Source organism: Zingiber officinale, chromosome 5A (assembly GCF_018446385.1).
Source record: "Zingiber officinale cultivar Zhangliang chromosome 5A, Zo_v1.1, whole genome shotgun sequence".
NCBI classification, from domain to species: domain Eukaryota; kingdom Viridiplantae; phylum Streptophyta; class Magnoliopsida; order Zingiberales; family Zingiberaceae; genus Zingiber; species Zingiber officinale.
Genome location: NC_055994.1, coordinates 100,943,210 through 100,956,457, shown reverse-complemented (window position 1 = coordinate 100,956,457; position 13,248 = coordinate 100,943,210). Strand labels below are relative to the sequence as shown.

At 47.0% G+C, this 13,248-nt stretch overlaps 1 protein-coding gene across 1 annotated transcript; it reads right to left on the bottom strand.

The window, feature by feature from the left end:
* Window positions 1–4,596: 4,596 nt before the first annotated feature.
* Window positions 4,597–5,856, bottom strand: LOC121979846 (zinc finger BED domain-containing protein RICESLEEPER 2-like). The gene has a single exon (XM_042531834.1). It carries the CDS (start codon window positions 5,854–5,856, stop codon window positions 4,597–4,599), a length of 1,260 nt encoding a protein of 419 aa, XP_042387768.1.
* Between the last annotated feature and the right edge of the window lie 7,392 nt (window positions 5,857–13,248).

Below are 13,248 nucleotides of genomic sequence, written 5' to 3'. Positions count from 1 at the left end.
GGAGTACCCTTCCCAACGGGCTGTTCGTCATCACAATAATGGTGTGCGCCAAAAAGTAAGGGCGCAACCTCCGAGCGAAGGCGCAACCAAGGCGAAGGCCAACTTCTCGAGACCGGTGTAGCGAGACTCAGCATCCTTTAAGATATGGCTTAAAAAGTACACTGGTTGTTCTTCGCCGCTCGACCTTACTAATGCTGAGCCCACAGCATGCTCAGTTGAAGATAAATAAATGCGGAGTGGCTCACCTACGACTGGTTTTGCCAACACGGGTAAGGAATTCAGTAAGTTTTCAGTTACTCGAATGCCCGATCGCACTCCTTGTCCCATTGAAACTTGGTAGCTTTACACAGAATCTTGAAGAACGGCAGGCTCCGGTCGGCGGTCTTAGAGATAAACCTTGACAACACCGTTATCGGACCGGTGAGACGTTGTACCTCTTGAAGATTTCTGGGAGGCGGCATGTCTTGCAATGCCTTTATCTTGCTGGGGTTCGCCTCTATGCCCCGCTCAATCACGATGTAACCCAGGAAGCGCCCGCCTTTTGCTCCGAACAGGCACTTCTGAGGATTAAGCTTGACTCTGTACCTTCTTAATGTTTGGAAGGTCTCCTCCATATCCGCATAGAGATCGGCCGCCTAGAAGGACTTGATAAGTATGTCGTCCACGTACACTTCCAAGTTGCGTCCGATCTGCTCCCTGAATACCTTGTTAATCAGATGCTGGTAGGTGGCTCCTGCATTTTTCAGCCCGAACGACATTACATTGTAGCAGTAGGTGCCGTCCGCCGTGACGAAGCTGACCTTCTCCTGGTCTTCTCGGGTGAGCGTCACTTGATGGTAGCCTTGGTATGCATCCAACATGCATATCAGCTCACACCCGGCTGTGGAGTCCACCAGTTGATCGATCCGGGGCAGGGGGTAGAAGTCCTTCGGGCATGCCTTGTTCAAGTCCCGAAAATCGATGCAGACTCTCCACTTGTTGCCCGACTTGGAGACCAGAACCACATTTGCGAGCTAACTCGGGAATTGCACTTCCCTTATGTGGCCGGCCTCCAGAAGCTTCTCTACCTCCGCCCGGATGATTACATTCTGCTCAGCGCTGAAGTCCCTCTTCCTTTGCTTCACTGGCCGAGCGTCTGGCCGGATGTGAAGCTCGTGCTACGCTACGCTTGGCGAGACCCCTGGCAGCTCATGGGTCGACCAAGCGAAGACGTCGCAGTTTCGCTGTAAACATTTGATCAGCTTTTCCTTCAGCTTATCCTCCAGGTCGGACGCTATGAAGGTGGTGGCCTCCGGTCGGGAAGAGTCAATCTGCACCTCCTCTTTTTCTTCGTAAACCAAAGAAGGTGATTTTTCAGTTATAGCATTTACCTCGACTCGCGGCACTTTCCGAGCGAACTTGGCTTCGGCTCGGACCATCTCCACATAGCATCTTCGAGCTGCCAGCTGGTCTCCCCGCACCTCCCCTACTTGATCTTCCACCGGGAACTTGATCTTCTGGCAGAAGGTAGAGACGACCGCCCGGAACTCATTGAAAGCCGGTCGTCCCAAGATAACGTTGTACGTAGAAGGAGCATCAACCACGATGAAGGTGGTGGTCCTTGTCCTTCTGAGCGGCTCCTCGCCCAACGAGATAGCTAGCCGGACCTGACCGACCGGCAAGACTTCGTTCCCAGTGAACCCGTAGAGGGGGGGGGGCGTCATTGGCAGTAGTTCAGCTCGGTCGATTTGCAGTTGGTCGAAGGCCTTCTTGAATATTATGTTGACCTAGCTGCCTGTGTCAATGAAAATGCGGTGAATAGTATAATTATCTATTACCGCTCGAATGATCAGGGCGTCATCGTGTGGGACTTCGACTCCCTCGAGGTCCCTGGGCCAGAAGCTGATCTCGGGTCCGCTCGCCCTCTCCTGGCTACAGCCGACTGCATGTATCCTTAGCTACCTTGCGTGTGCCTTCCTCGCTCTATTGGAATCTCCTCCGGTCGGGCCTCCGGCAATGATGTTGATCTCGCCTCGAGATGCGTTGCCCCTATTCTCCTCCTCCCGAGCGGATGGTCGAGGTCGTTCATGCGACACCCGATGGTGGGCTCCGGGCTGCTGACGATGCTACCGCTCGGGGGACCTCCTTTCTAGTCTTTGAATGGGGCTTCGTTGTCGATGTCGCACGGTCTGGTGAAGGTGATCGGCGGTGGTAGCTCCTTGGCGCAGGATGAGCGATGGGGGGGAGGCTCCGACAGTCGCGAGTGTTGTTAGTAGCAGACTGATGGAGTGAACAAAACATCGGGGTCCATACCTTCCCTTTGGGCTTGGGCCGATCAGCCGCAACTTGCTGGACGGCGTGCGGCCGAGTGTGAGGATGAGGACGGGCGGCTTCGGCTCGCGGTCCTCTGAGGGGCTGGTGACTGACGGGCTGCTTTCGCTCGGCAGAAGCTGGTTGGTCGTTCAAGGCTTCCTTTCTTCTTGTCGCCTGCGCTTCCTCCACATTGATGTACTCGTTGGCCTTATGCAGCATGTGGTCGTAGTCTCGAGGCGGCTTCCGGATGAGCGAGAGGAAGAAATCACCGTCCACGAGCCCTTGCGTGAACGCGTTCATCATTGTTTCCGAGGTGATTGTTGGAATGTCCATGGCCACCTGGTTGAAGCGCTGGATGTACGCTCGGAGCGGCTCCCTCGTGCCTTGCTTGATGGCGAACAGATTGACGCTGGTCTTTTGGTGGCGTCTGCTTCTCGCAAAATGATGGAGGAATGCCGTTCGGAATTCCTTGAAACTTGTGATAGATCTGTCCGACAGCCTTCGGAACCACCGATGCGCCGACCCTGAGAGGGTGGTGAGGAATACTCGGCACTTCACACCATCTGTGTATTGATGTAGGGTGGCAGTGCTGTCGAACTTACCCAGATGGTCGTCTGGGTCGGTTGTTCCGTTATATTCCCCGATCGCAGGGAGCACATAATGCTTCGACAGTGGATCACGCAGAATGACATCTGAAAACTGCTGGTTGATCCGCTCGGGTGGCACGTCCGTTCGGGGCGCCTTTCCTTTTCTGACGTCCCGGACGGGTGCTTCGTCCGATGAAAATCCCTTGTCTTGATTATCTTGCGCTACCTCCGAGGGCGTTTGGAACAGAGCCCGATGAAAAGGATCGGGGCGGGCGGCGCCCCCATCTGGGTGCCGGCCGGTCCCTTATTTTGCCTCCATATTGAGAGCTGCTCCTGCCTGTCTTCGGGTGGCGCTCGACCCCCCGAGGCTGATGTCGCCTGCTGCGCTGCCCGCTCGGCCTGAGCTTTCTGCTGCTGCTCCACGATTTTTGCTACTCGCGCCTGGATGAATGCTTCGAGCTCCTCAGGAGAGAGCGTTACCAGAAGTTGACGTCCAACTTCTTCCATCTTCTTGGCTCGGATTCAGGTGCGTTCCCACAGACGGCGCCAATTTGATCCTGTCCGAGCGCTGAGTCGACGGACGCTGGGGACGTGGCACGCTCCGCTGTCTCCGACTGGTGGTGTAGATTAGTGCTGTAAACGAGCCGAGTCAAGCTCGAGCTCGGCTCGACTCGATTTAAGTTAGCTTGGCTCGAGCTCGAGCTTGATCAATCTTGTAAATTTAAGCTCGAACTTGGCTCGATCATTTAATCCAAGGCTCGAGCTCGACTCGAAAAGCTCGAATTAAATTCAAGCTTTCAAGCTCGAGCTCGAGCTCGAGCCAAAGTCATTTTTTAAATTCTACAATGTAGAATACAAAATTGCAGATTATCAGTTTTCTAAAACAATCCATAGAATTTTAAAATTGTCATAATTTAAAAACTAAAATATTCATAACCTAAGCCAATTTTTCTGTAAATCAAATATCAAACAATAACAACTTTAAATAAAAAATGACCAAATTCCTCTCTAAAAGACTAAAACTAAACATCAAAACACCAATTATTCGTAAAAGAAAAAATTACTTGAACTGTTGAACATCACAAATTCACAAGTCACAACACAAATATATAATAAAAAAAACATAAATCAAAAACACAATTATATGATAAAACACTATTCTTGTTGCCAAAATACCAAACTTCATCTCAAATTCCCAACAAAATTAACCAAATCCAAAAACATAATATTCCAAATTCAAACCACCCAAACTACTCAAAACATTAAATTTCTGCAGCAATCAATATCTTCTTCTCCATATCAAATTCTCAATCATACCACCTATACTGCAACCTGCATTTAATAATACGAAGTGATATTAAGCTTAACTGAAATCTTACACTAGAAACACATGTTAAACAAAGAACTGAAATCTTACTTACTTTAACATGTGTTTAACATATGTGTTTCCATATCAAAATTCTGCAACAATTTCCATATCTTCTTCTTTGTTTAACATGTGTTTCCAAAATTCCATATCAAATTTCTGCAGCAATCATACCACAATAATTACACCAGAAACAACATGATAAACAAAGAACTGAAATCTTACTTACTTTAAGAGGTAGATACTGGAAGAAAAATTTCTTGATAAGTTTTAGCTTTCTGAAAAAGTAAAAATTAGATAAATAAGCGATTAAATTCATTAGTATGTAACATAGAAAGCTAATAATGAAATTTAACTTACTTTAGTCTTCTTTTTCAATCCATGTATATGTCGAAGCCAATCACCCCCACACAGTAGAGTCTGCACTGTGTCTGGAGAGAGAGATGAACGATAAGAATCAATAACTCTTGTCCCTGCACTAAATGTTGCTTCTGAAGCCACTGAACTCACTGGAATAGCTAAAATATCAGCTGCTATCTTTGACAATATTGGATACTGCATTCTATTCATCCTCCACCATTCTAAACATGAAAAAATTTTAGGAATCTCATTCTTCTTTAGACGACCCTTTTCAAGATAATCTACCAATTCAGATTTCTTAGTCTCTGAAGTTTCAACTTTTGCACAATATTCATCAAAATCATCCCAATTATACACAGAATTTTGTTGACTTCTTCTAACACTTGAAGAACCAAAACTCTCAGACTCATGTAAATGAGACACTCCTTTATTAGTTTCTTCAACAACATACTCCTCATAAAGAGAATTAATTATCTCCTTAACTTTTGAGATATGCTTAGAGGCATCCAATTCAGAATAAAGCTTAGGAAAACAAAATTCAACTGCAAGCATTTTTTTGGTTGGATCTAACACAGCAGCTATAGCCATCAATAAATTACAATCACCCCAATATTTGTCAAATTTTTTTTTCATTTTACTAGCTAATTGCTTAAGAAACAAATCTTCATGTTGTGCATAAATATCCAATGCTGACTTTATTTTTTGAACTTCTTGAAGAAATAAATTTGAAGTAGGATACTCGCTACCTGAAATAATGTGTATGGCTGTCCAAAAAGCCTCCAACAGTGAGCAAATCTTTTGAGTTTTATCCCATTCTTCTTCTTGAGGGCAGCAACCATAAAAGGGATCACGTTCTTTAAACATCTTAAAAGCTTCTTTGAACTTGAGTGCACAACTTAACATCTCAAAAGTCGAGTTCCACCTGGTTTTGCAATCACGAATCAATTTTTTATCCTTCAACTGTAATTGTTGCACACACTCTGCAAATTGCACACGTCTTGCCTCTGAACGATTTACATATTCTACACTTTCCTTTATATTACCAATAATACCTTCAATCTCCCTCAATCCATCTTGAACGCACAAGTTCAAGATATGTGCACAACAGCGAACATGAAATAAATTTCCTTCACATGCCAATGTTCTGGACCTTTGAATGGTATCTTTCATATATCGAATAGCCAAATCGTTACTTGAAGCATTATCAACTGTAATAGTAAAAACCTTGTTTTCAATGCCCCACTCTTTCATACACTTGAAAATGGCATCGGAAATTTGAAGACCTCCCCTTGGTGGTGGAATGTTAATGAAACTTAAAACTCTCTTTTGTAAATTCCAACAAGAATCAATTCAATGCCCAGTGACAACCATGTATTCAATCTTTTGAGTATTTGACTTCCAACAATCTGTTGTTAAACTTATTTTATCAACACACTCAAGACTTTTCTTCAACCTCTTTTTCTCAATCTCATAAATTTTCATACAATCTGCTCTGCATGTTGTCCTGCTAATTTTTTGCCATTCCGGCATTCCACGCCTCATCATTAAATTGAACCTCTCTTCATCAAGAATGGTGAATGGGTGTTCATGCATCATGATCCAATGAGCAGCTGCCTCCCTCATTTGTTCCATGTCAAATTTTCCAGAATGCAAAGTAAGAATGGATGATGAAGCTGAATCAGTGGGCAAAAAACTCAACTTTGTTTGTTGTTCAGCTGCTCGCAAATTAATTTTTCTCTTCACACAATTTAATCTATGTCTCAAAAGACTTGATGTGGCCCCTGATTTACCCAATGTAAAAAGAGATTGACAATGTTACATTTTGCTTTCTTTGATCCATCCACTGTATCAAAATCATTCTATACTTTTGAAATTTTTTTTCTTTTCTTTGTTTGGAAGCCCTCTTCCTCTTTTTCTTCAGCATTTTCTTGTGTTTCTTGACCAGCTGTGTCAATTTGCTTGTTGATCTCAAGATTAACCTCATTACTTTCATCTATGACACTATTTACGGTAAGTGGAATAGATGACTCTTCCATAGACATAACTGATCAAGAGATGAAAAATTACCAAATAAATTATAAAAAACTCAAACAATAATAAGAAGAGAAAGATAATCTACAAACAAAGGCAGGATTCACGCCAATATGTTTTTTGTAATTTATAGTGCATAGAATTTGTTAGAATTTAAAAAAAAATAAAAATAACAACCAATTAAACTTTAAGGAGAACAAATTGTATTTCTGGACTATCGGAACAAATTACATTTCTGGAGTCTGGACAACCAATTAGACTCTTTCGGAAGGTAAGTGATCATGAGGGATATATATCGTTTAAGGATAAAAATTTGCCATTCTACAAAACTAAGAGGATTAGTCGGCATAATATAATTGGAGACTGCACTAGTGGTTCTGAATTCATCAAGCATGTCAGTGTGAAATTCATCAAGCATGATGTCAACGAGTTACCTGATGATGACAGCTTTGTCTACCACATCACCATGCCAAAAGCTTATAATATGAATGATGCCACTTTGAAGCCACTATTACAACCCTAGTTTTTTAAATTGGGGCTGTGAATCTTTTGAACAACCAAGTTTGTGCATTTATGGCATAAGAAACAAGAAGAAGCAAGAAATGCACAGAACACAGTGTTTTCCGAAAACTCACCAAAAAATAAACGCACGCGAGAGGTTTGTTGGGTGCGGCTGAGACTCTGAGTAGGCACGACAGCGACTCCTGAGTAGGCACGCGCGGCGACTCCTGAGTAGGAACGATGGTGACTGCTGAGTAGGCGGCGTCGCGGCGATGGTTGAGATGGCGGCGGCGAAGGGTGAGGGTTGAGATGGTGGCGGTGAAGGGTGAGGGCCGGTTGAGCGTTACGAGTTGAGAGAAATTAGGGCTGAGCAAACTTAGAAGTTAGAATTAGAATTTAGGAATTGAATTTAGATTTTAAAAATAAATTTTTGAAATTTACAGTTTTACCCAGTATTTACCATTAATTACATTAATATGCTATTAATAGAATAGATAAAATATACTGTGACGACCCAGTATTAATGTGACACCAAACTTATTAATAAACATGAATAAATAAAAAACATATATTATACATATAGCTTGGCTCGAAAAAGCTCGACAAGCCATCAAGCCAGTATTATAACAGCTCGAACTCGGCTCGAATACTAAACGAGCCGGCTCGAGCTCGGCTCGAGCTCGGTCAAAATCAAGCTCGGGCCAAGCTTTGACCGAGCGGCTCACGAGCGGCTCACGAGCGGCTCACGAGCGGCTTGACTCGTTTGCAGCCCTAGTGTAGATCTCCCGCGAACCTGCAAAGAAGCCGAGTCGGGAGGGGTTTCCCGGCGACGACCCTCCGACGCTCAAGTCAGGCAACGAGAAATGAGAGAGGCAGCGTAACTGTGGCTACAGTGAAGATTTGCACATACCTTCATCGACGTCTGGGGGTCCTTATATAGGACCCCGGGGAGGCGTGGGTACGCTTCTCGATGCGTGCACGCTTCCCCAAACATACCTTAACGAGCCCATGTCAGAAAAGTACCTCTGACGTCATTCCACAATCGTCCGAGCATATCCCGGATGTGACGGTGGAAGCTTCCACCGTATGATCCTGTGTACGGCTCGGCCGCCAACTCTGCTACCTGTCGGCGGCAGACGTCTCGAGGATGATGTTATCCCCTGTCCCCTTTGTCCTCTTGCGCTTCCTGTCTGTTCCAGGGCCGAGCGGTTCGGTCGCTCGGCGGACATATCACTTCTGCCTCGGTCGTATGCTCGGATGAGATTGCTCTTGCCTCTTTGTTGCCTTGTGCCCCGGCAAAAAAGGACAGCCTGCTCGGCCCTGAAACCTTTTTACCTTGAGCGTCGGAAACCCGACCCCTGGTCGGGTTGTCTTTTATTCGGATTGGGGGGATTCCCGGCCGGTCAGCCATCTCATTCCGGTCGATCGATGCCGGTCAACCCTCTCAATCCGGTCGGTCGGGTCTCAAGGTTGAATTTCTTGACCTTTGACCTCCACGTGTCGTTGACCTTCCGCCAACGAGGGTCCCCCGTCCTTACCATCGGATCAGTTATTAAGATTGATAATTTAAATTTATTTTTTTATTTTATTGTTTATTTAGCATATTGAAAAGAGTTCTATTAATAAATATGGTTCATGAACATTGTTCACGAACATTGTTCACGAACGTTGTTCACGAACGTTAACGAGTTGAACACATATGTGTTCAAGCTTGTTTGTTTAGCTTAACGAGCCATTCAAGGTTGTTTGTTTAATTAATCTTATGTATATTGAATGAACATAAACAAGCTCTTACCAAGCCGAACACCAAGTTTGTTCACGAACGCTTGGTTCATTTACAACCCTAATCGTACAACAGAAGCTTTCAATGTCACTTCAGAGATATGCTCGGCTTGTTAAGGTATTGTGTCAGGGACACTTTATTGATACATCTTTTCAGGGGAAAACTTCGAGAAGCATGCACGTCTTGGGAGGTGTTCACGTGCGTTATAGGGGCTCTACATAAAGGAGGTCCAAGCTTTGCCGGAGGTACGCACACATTACTGTTGCTACACTGTTCCTTTGCTCCATTGCTTCCATACCACCGGTAACTGACTTAAGCGTCGGAGGGCCAACGCCAAGGATCCCTTTCCTAGCTCGGCACTGACGTAGTTGTGGTTGCAGGTCCCTTCGATCGGAGTCTACACACGGTCAATAGGAGCGCTGCATCCCCAGCATCCATCACCTTGACTTACGGATATGATCAAATTTGGCGTCGTCTGTGGAAACACAACCTGTATCCGAGCAGAGAAGATGGAAGACGCTAGACGACTTCACACAGTGACGCTCACCCAAGAAGAGCTCGACCTGCTCATGCAAGCCCGAGCGCAGAAAATAGTCGAGCAGCAACAACAGGAGGCGCTAGCCGATCGGCAAGCACAACAAGCAACGCCCGCAGCAGGAGGCCGAGCAGCACAGGAGGATAGCTCAGAGCAACTCTCTATCTGGGGGCAGAATAGGTTGCCAACTGGCACGCAGGGAGAGGCGCCACCTACGCCCATACCTTTTCATCGAGCACTATTCCAAACACCCTCGAAGATAGCCCAAGCCAACCAAGAGCGGGGATCTTCTTCAGACGAAGCGCCCGTTACGGACGCACGGAAGGGCAAGGCGCCTCGGGGCAACACATCTCACGAGCGGATCAACTGCCAGTTCTTCGAAGACATATTGAGAGATCCTCTTCCTAGGCACTACACCCCATTGGCGATCGGGTCCTAAAACGGGTCGACCGATCCAGATGATCATTTGGATAGGTTCGATAATGAAGCCACACTCCACTAGTACACAGATGAAGTAAAATGCCGAGTTTTCCTTACCACACTCTCCAGATCGACGCAATGTTGGTTCAGAAAGTTGTCGGACGGATCAATACGAAGCTTCAAGGACTTCCGAACGACCTTCGTACACCATTTCGGGAGCAGCAAAGGCTACCAAAAGACAAGTGTCAACCTCCGAGCAATCACAAGAAGGTGCTCCGCTCAATCGACTGCTCCGCTCAATCACAAGAAAATCTTCAGCCTCTTTTAGTTTCTAGGCAAGGTCCCGGGTCTCCTGGTTCTTCTGTTTTAAGTCGGCAATGGCCCGGTTCTTCCTTGTTGTGGCCGACTCGATTTTCTTATCGAAGGTGCTGACTTGTTTATTGAGTCGGCTCAGCATCACCTCCTGATCGGCGATTTTCACCCACTTGGCTTCAAGGAGCTTGGTGGTCTTCTCTAGGTCGACCTTCAACTTATCGACCTCAGCGGCTGACGACCCTTGGGAGGAGGATGGGCCGCTCGAGACTTGGAGTTTCTTGAACTCATCCTCTAGAAATGTGAGCTTGTGGCACATGACCAGACTCTTCACCCAGTACTGTGGACAAGCGAAAAAAGGTTAGAGCCGAATGGAGGTAACCCATGAATTTACGATTAAAATACTTACTCGGTGGCCATTTGAGTGTGACTATTGGCAAGCGTGCCCGGAGGCATCACCGCCACGCGGGCTCTTGCCTCTTCCCAGATGTCGACGAGTGGACCCCTGATAAGGATCTAATGTTTAGGGGTCTTGAACTGGGCGCTCGACTCGCTATAGTCCTCCGTTGGCAGATGGAGGATCGCGGTAATTGACCACCTATCACTCGGGGCAGAGTGAGCCGATGATGCCCGACCGGAGGCACGGGATGCGGTCGCTGGACGAATGCCATACCTTATAACCCTTGGTGGTTGTGTGGGAGGCGGCAAGAAGGCCATAGGCGATGCGGTGACAGCGCCCTACGACGGCTCGACGAGGGAGGGTGTCCGGTCGGATGGCGCTGTCTCAATTTTTGGAATTGGTGCTGGGGTAGAAGTCTCAACCCGCTCGATGACCCCCACGACAGAGGTAACGGAGCAGGATGGAGTGTCTGCTCGGCGCCTCTTGTGCCTAATGAGGGGTTCGCCCGATGAACCGGAGCCCTCAGTTTGAGCGGGGTGGTGTGACTTAGGTGGAGCAAGTGGTCGGCCAACCTCTTCCACGATGGCGGTTCGGCTGGCTGCTCCCCCGCTCGTCACGACGGGGGTTACCCCATCCCCGCCTTGCGGGTCTTCTCAAGAGTTGACCGGCTGGAGGTCGCGGCTCGCAAGTTCTGCAGCAGCTGCATTGATTGCTGCGTCCTTGAGCTTTGTCTGGCCGGATAGACAGGTTCGCAACATGACTTCGGCTGCAACAAAGTAAGAAAAATTAGTTAGAATTAAAGAAAGCAAGTAAAGTAGCTCTATTACTTAGGTTGGTCGGGAGCCTGGCTCGAATCAGACTCAGGCCAAAGATATATAATACACCCTCCAGCAATAACTTATGAATATGATATTTCTGATTAGCTAGCATACAAGCTGCATGGAGGTAGTCCGAGCGACTCTTGTATTTTTTCAGATCGGGTTGAGGTGGTAGGCCGACCTGCCAGTGTGTCCGGAAGCTCGGTCGTTCAGGGAGGCGTATAAAAAAAATATTTCTTCCAATGTTTATTGGGAATTGACATTTTGTGAAAAAAACACCAGCCCGATCCGAGACTGAAATAGAAAGGTCCTCAGTTCGGGCTGTTTGGGGTAACAGAAGTAGTGGAAAGCTCGAGAAGTCAGAGGGATGTCGTGCAGCCGAAACAACATAATAACGCCGCATAGAAGGCGAAAGGAATTCTACACAAGTTGCGAAAGGGGAACGCGGAAATAATTACAGACTTCAACAATGAAGGGCTGGATAGGGAAGCGTAGACCGACCACAAATTGGTCCCTGAACAGACAGATGGTGCCTGTCGGCGGTTCATTTGGCTGATCGGATGAGGAAGCTAAAATGATCTCATGATCAGGGGGAATCTAAAAAACATTCTTGAGGCTCTCAGCGTCACCCGCATCGAACCTAGTCTCCATGGTGGTGTACCAGAATCCAGGAGAGGGGTCCGGCGACTGAGAAGAGCTGGCCATTACAAAAGAAAGCGGAAATAGCGGAAGAAATGCGATTGAAAAGTACAAAAAGACCACGGGAGGGTCACTAGGAACGAAGAAAAAGGGCGAGAATCGAGGATGAGCAAGATAAGGAGGAAAGCTTATGGGGAAGGAGAAGGAAGTTGTCGGAGAAGGAGCACTGGAGGTCACCGGAGGATCGCATAGATACAAGTCGACGGCAGCACTCGATGAAGACCCAATCGTAGAGAGGAAGTCAGCGCTGCGAAGTTTATAAATTTTGAGCTTGGCTGATCGGGACCGTCCGATCTAGGGTGCGGAAACCAAGATGCAGATCCGACCGTAGAATTTAAACTGTCAGGCGTCACATCAGTGCCTGTCGATTCGAGCGTGTGACGACACGTGGCGCATTCCCACGGGTTAACATTTAATGGACGCCATTAACAGGCATGGGAGCAGGCTCGACCTTAATGGAGGGGATTTGCACAAATTCCGAAAAATCTGGGTGACGTCAACGTTGAATGTACTCGCTTAAGGACACCGAAGGAAAAATCCAGATACAAACACTCCTAGCCCCGGACGACCTCAGGGATCAGCCCCAAGGTCGATTGACATTCTCCGGAAGGCCGATCGGAGCCCAACCAATACTGATGCCGATCTGGCGACCAATCTCCAGAGATAATTTTTTATCCAGTCAGTTGGACTTGCAGCTTCCTTTGACTAGACTTGAGGGAAAGACATGTGTGATGCGATGATAAGGAGAGACCCACCCCTCGGAAGGTCAGTGCCATGGTAGAGTTCAGAGTCAAGGTGGTTAAACATCCCTATATCACTGGCCACTCCGCTCGCCCGATTGGGATAATGAAGACCTGATCTGACATCATAACACCTTGGCGGAGTTCCGAGCTTCCGACACTCAGAAGGACTAGGTATCTACAAGGGCATGCCGAGCGTTTTCCTCGTTCGTCTTTATATAGAGCTATAAGAATGAAGCGGATTTACGACCGAGCTACACAGAAATAGAAGGGTGGCCGAGCGACTTTCCCGCTTGTCTAGATAAGTGGCTCATGGACCAAGACGATAGGAGCACTGGTCGAGCGGTCTTCCCGCTCGGCCAAATAGTACACTCATCCGAGCAGAGAGTGAGAACCTGAGCCGA

Bases quoted from the DNA above. Each gene is read 5' to 3' on its own strand.
- LOC121979846 (XM_042531834.1), bottom strand. From the start codon at position 5,856: ATGAAAGAGTGGGGCATTGAAAACAAGGTTTTTACTATTACAGTTGAT.